Source organism: Propithecus coquereli, unplaced genomic scaffold, assembly GCF_000956105.1.
Source record: "Propithecus coquereli isolate 6110/MARCELLA unplaced genomic scaffold, Pcoq_1.0 Scaffold210, whole genome shotgun sequence".
NCBI classification, from domain to species: domain Eukaryota; kingdom Metazoa; phylum Chordata; class Mammalia; order Primates; family Indriidae; genus Propithecus; species Propithecus coquereli.
In genome coordinates, this window is record NW_012146079.1 from 1321201 (window position 1) to 1326805 (window position 5605).

Here is a 5605-nt window from a genome sequence, read left to right on the forward strand (position 1 = left end):
AAGGAGAGTATCAAGACCTTGCAAAAAAATTTCCCTGGTAGAGTCTGTCAAAGACAATCTACAAGGACCCTTTAGATGAAATTCCTGGTTGGTCTTTAATAACAAGAATAATCCACAAGTGAATTATGAAACCACGTCATCTTACTCCCTAAGGTTGTAGAAGATGCTTCAGATGGGGGAGGTTTCATTCATGGTTAATCATGAATGAAAACAAAACTAAGAATACATGTAGAAAAAGAAAAAGAAAAGCCGTAAGACTACTTAAAAAATTCCTGTCTTACACATAAAACAGTGAGTGTCCTCAATTGGTTGTATTTTTCAAAATTTGGTTATTGTAATGAATTCCGTTTTTTGTTTTTTTTTTTTCTTAAAGCTGAGCTGATTGTACTTTGGACTAGTAATGGGTTAACTGCTATCAAGGGAAATTAGCCCTGACCAAACATTCCTGCTGGCTCTCAAATGCAGTGGGATTAGGGCAGTATAAAAACTGAGAGAAATCAGTGTGTCGGAGAGACAGTTCTCTCCCTGGCAGAAGCAACAGTTGTGAAAAATACTTGGGCAGTTATGGACTCATCTGACATTCAAAGGAAGAAAGTAGCTGTCATTGGTGGTGGCTTGGTAAGAATCTTTTTGAATGTATTATTACTGTTGGTGGTATTATATTAATTATTATTACTCTTAATTATTGTTCATCACTTGTACAGATTGTTAATTTTCTTGTGAAATTTTTTCTGATATTTAAATGCACCTATTTTAAATATGTATTAGCTTTAATTGGTTCTTTTCCAGGAAAGGTTTTTTATATCCATTAAATATAGCAATATCTGTTTTTCCTCATTATTTTGGTTTAGCATTTCTTGAAAACCAAAAATAAAGCAAATTGAACTTGATTTTATCCCCAAATTGGCTACGCTTTTAAGAACAGATATTAGGCTTAATATTCATTTTAATGAAAATATTTGCCTCACTTTGTTTAATAATTCAGTGAATGCTGTCTAATGAGAATAAAAGGGTCAAGGAATATGAAGGGTCAAGATTATCATGTTGAATGTTGGCTAGTTACATGAGTAACTGGGAGTAATATTTATTTGATCGCCCGACTTATTTGGCTGTTCTAACAGAGAGCTTAAGGCAGTGGAGCCAGGCGCTCACCTCTCACCGGCCAGGTATAGTAAAGGTGGTGGGGCTTGCCCCGCACCTGGCAAGCTGTAAGGAGGGGCCGTTCTTCTGCCTCCATAGTTGTGGTGCCGAAGCCAGTTCTGTTTAATGTGAGTCTGCCTCAAGTAAACTGCATTTCCCCCTTTTGGCATAATTCCTGTTTTAGACTGAAAACATCCTAATTAGTTAAAGTTCAATTGTTTTACTTTCACCTTTGGTCAAACCACATGCAAGCTTTTAAGTCGCAGGTATTCATTCATTCATTCAGTTACTCAACAAAAATTTACTGAAGGGCTGACACCGTTCTCGGCTGCACATAGGTTGATATATCTTATGCCACACATGTATTTATATAGTATACACTAACTTTGTCTTTTGTTCTGCCTTCCTCATTGTCTTTCCCCCAAAGTGCTAGGACAGTTCCTTTAACATTTCTGCTTCTAAATTTCAAAGTGCTAAGGAATGCTATCACATGCTACGTTGGTCACTGAATGGGACACATGTTGTCATTGCTGCGTACCGGGCTCGTGTCAAATTCTTTCCTGTCAAAATGTTGCACAAAATGAAAATTCCCGTATTTGATAAAATCTTGTTGAGTACTTGCTATGTGCCAATATTGTTTTAGGTAGTCGGGGTACAGGGGTGAACATTCCAGGGAAGAGAAAGACAATGAAGAAGAAAACAAATAAGATAATGTCAGTTAGGGATGAGCACTATGAAAGAAATTCCAGGAGAATAATGCTGGACAGTGTCTTGTGGGTACCTGTTTAGTGTGTGGGCAAGGAAAGCCTCTCTGAGGAGGGGATATATGACCAGAGGCCTGAATGATGACATGGGACCATCTCATCTCCGGAAAGAGCATTTCAGGCAGAGGGAACAGCAAGAAGAGAAACCCCAGGGCAATAATGAGCTGCACATGTTCAAGGAGCAAAAAGAAAGGCAGGAGTGGAACAAGGCCAAAAAAAGAGTAGCTGACGAGGCTGGAGAGGCTGGCACAGCCAGCTCTTGTGGAGTAGCTGACAAGGCTGGAGAGGCTGGCACAGCCAGCTCTTGCAGAGTAGCTCATGAGGCTGGAGAAGCTGACATAGCTAGATCTTGTAGGATCTTGGAGAGCCAGGCAAGAACATTGAATTTTATTCGAAGTACAATGAAAAGTTTTTGGAGGATTTTAGGCAAGAAAGTAAGCTGTAATTTTAAGAGGTCCCTCAGACTATTACATGGAGAATGACTAGGAAAATTGTAAGAAGACTAGACAGATGAGTTAGAAGGCTGTTATTCCAAGAGTTGGACTAGGGTGGCAGCAGTGATGTCTCTTATGTCTCTGAGAATTCCAAGGGGGAGATGACAAATACGTGATTGGATGCATGATTTTGGAAGGCATAAAGATGAGGGTGTTATCCATGGATTTCTCCCTAAATAACACTTATACTCTTCATCATGTAACCACTTCATACATGTACTGGAAAATAGAGCACATCAATTACTACACATGTACTAGAAAGCACCTAAAATTCCTCTGCAAAAGAATTCTATCCATCCTAGTGCTCAGGCCCATGCCTAGGCATCATATTTGATTTCTTTTTAAAATTTTATTCTATTCCTCTTTCCCTCCATCAGTAAAATGTACATCCAAAATATATTTCAATCGTGGCCACTGCTATCATCCTGGTCCAAGTGATCCTCACTCATCCATACTCCTACGACAGCTTCCTAAATAGTCTCCGAGCTTCATCTCCTATCCACTTGCAATCTGTTTTCCACATAGCAGCCGGAATAGTCCTTTTACAACATGAGTTTGATCAGTATGACTCCCTGCTTGAAACCTTTCCTTTCGATGATGTCCCTTTACAAGTAAAATAAAATCCAAACTCTTTACCAAAAGGCCTGTATGAACTAAGCCTAACTACGTTTCTGGCCTTACCCCTTCCCCATTTTATGTTTTTTATATTATCTATCAGTATCTCAAATTATACACTTTTTAGGGTTTGTTGTTGTTGTTGTTTGGGTTTTTTGTTTGTTTGGTTGGTTTGGTTTTTGCCTGCTTATCTGCTCCAACCTGAATATAAACTCTTATTTACCGATGTATTCCAGTGGCCGGAATCATGCTTGACATTGTAATGTATTTGACAGACGAATGAATGAGAGAAATGAGAAAACTTAAGGATACGAAGGTGAAGGAAATTTCATAACACATGCAAGTTTGAATATTCAGAAAATTCTTTTTTAAAAAGTTTTGATTCAATAGAGCAATTCAAGAAGGTTAGATTCATTACATAAAGGATACATTTTTTTCTTCTTCCTTGTGTCTTTTTTCACATTTCCCATCTCCTCCTCCCCACAGGCTGTACCCCTGTACCTTATATTGTCTAACACATTAAAGCTGTCCCCTGGCCTCTAGGGGAAAAAATTAAGAGTCGAGAACTTTCCTTAGAAGTCCAAAGAATACAGTGAACTTCCCTCAGTTTTAATCAGTGGTGGCCTACCATGTCTAGCAACCTTGCCTAGTGAGAAGTCACCCTGAGAATCTGTCCTTGCTCTGCTCTAGTGATCACTTGATCCTGGGCTAACTCAGGTTGATTTCCATTCTTTGAAGACATGTCAAGTCAGAGAGGTCCGAAGGAATTAACAGATCAGTAAAGAGAGCTCTTACTAAGAAACTAAACTTGCATGAAACGAAACCATGATCATACACTGGGGAGAGTTTAAATATTGAAGAAAAGAGTAGAAAAAATGTTAAAATGGTATGTCAAGAACATTGATCTGAGTATTTAGAAAACCCACTGTATTGACTTAGACGTTTTCCCCCTTGTGTAAATCACAGCTCCCCAACCCGTTCCCCTGCCAATTCCAGAAAATAATTCCAGGATCAACCCATAAAGATCTTTTCTCTTGTCAAATGCCCACAGGGCTTTGCCTTTATCATGTGCTACATTCTGCTGAAGTTTTGTTGTGCATAGTTTACTCTTCATAAAAATATTTTCACTTCACCAATCTAAAGATTGTCTGATCTTGGGGTCTTGCTTCTGTCCCTTTTATAAAGGTTATCCTGGTGTCTCATACTGTCAAACACACTAAAATATTTTCTGTGCATGAGTTTGATTTCAGAACAAAGTGAAGAATCACTCTTTGAGAAGTTATGAGAAATATGACAATGCTTTTCATCAGAATGGTGTCATAAGAAATGTAGTCCTTTCAAGGACTAACTTGAAAAAGGGTTTGGAAAACAATCTGTACTTTTCAGGCTGCAAAAAGTTCCACAGGTATAGATTTCCAATTCTAACCAGTCAGCTCAGTAACAACCTGCCCTACAAAAAAATTGAGATGCAGACGACCTTACTTCATGTTAGAATGATATGTTTCTTTTTCTTCACAAAGCAAGAGAAATAAACAACAACAAAAAGGTCATCTAATTTATACAGGTGTCCTTAGGCTATGTCCGAATTCAGGGCCCTTGGGATTCAGAAATAACTGCTTCTGATGACTATTTGCAGCGATTTCGGATACGATGCAAATGACTGATGCCACAAAGCACCATTTCAGTAACAGCTACAGCCATGTGAGCCCCTGTTTTACAGCTGAGGCCAAAAGCCTTGGCTAAAAGGACTGTTTAGCATTCCAGGCTTAGCTGTCTTCTGCTGTTGCCATGTGTCCACTGTTTTAGCATATATTTCGCAGGTGTATTTTAGGGCACCATTGAAGTATTTCTTCTTCCCCTCCTACTGAAAAGCCACCCCACCACGGAGTGTGTTGGGATCATCCATTCTCCCTGTTTGACCCAGCAAAATTCTCCATTGTTATGACTTATTATTGATGACTGTGTCCTGCCCCTGGGTATTAATGTCAATTTAGTCACCTCTGTTGATGACATTGCCTTTGAAGCCACTTGACCTTGACTCCATGAGAGTTTGCATCCCACAGATATAGATATTAGATTCTGTCATGGATTCGTAGGCTCAAAATGGTCTTGGTGCCAAATTAGGCCCAAATGGTGGTTCCTGCCCTGTCTCCTTCGGGTCATTCCACCTCATCACTTACCCGTCACTCCACATGATGCAGTAAGGAAACTGGGCACAGAGCAGTCTGCAACCAGCTGGAATCTCAGGAAACCTTCCTCTACTGGTCTGTTTCTTCCTCTTGGGCTAAAACTAGGGCTAAGTCTTTTAACTCTAAAATTCTACTTCTTTTTCACACTTCCTCACTCCCAGATCTTTAGCTTTGTTCTCAACCTACTCCTTTCTAAAAGCAGAAGTCAGATGCCACCCAGAATTTTCACTTTCCCCAAAGCAAACATCCTGAGCACATAGAAACCATCAAATGTCTTACAATTTTGGGTTGAGGTCTATATATAATTCAGTTAAAGTGTGTCCTTCTTTATTTTTTGCAAATCTTAATGAGATATATACCATGTAAAAGACTTAATCACTATGAGCTTTATTATTCTGATTTT

At 39.1% G+C, this 5605-nt stretch overlaps 1 protein-coding gene across 1 annotated transcript in view; it reads left to right on the forward strand.

The window, feature by feature from the left end:
* The first annotated feature begins 356 nt into the window (after window positions 1-356).
* Window positions 357-5605, forward strand: part of KMO (kynurenine 3-monooxygenase (kynurenine 3-hydroxylase)) — a 54415-nt gene continuing 49166 nt past the window's right edge. Inside the window, exon 1 of the mRNA XM_012644389.1 lies at window positions 357-618. Coding sequence (XP_012499843.1) covers window positions 565-618 — 54 coding nt within the window. The 5' untranslated portion in view covers window positions 357-564. The remainder of the gene's footprint in view (window positions 619-5605) is intronic.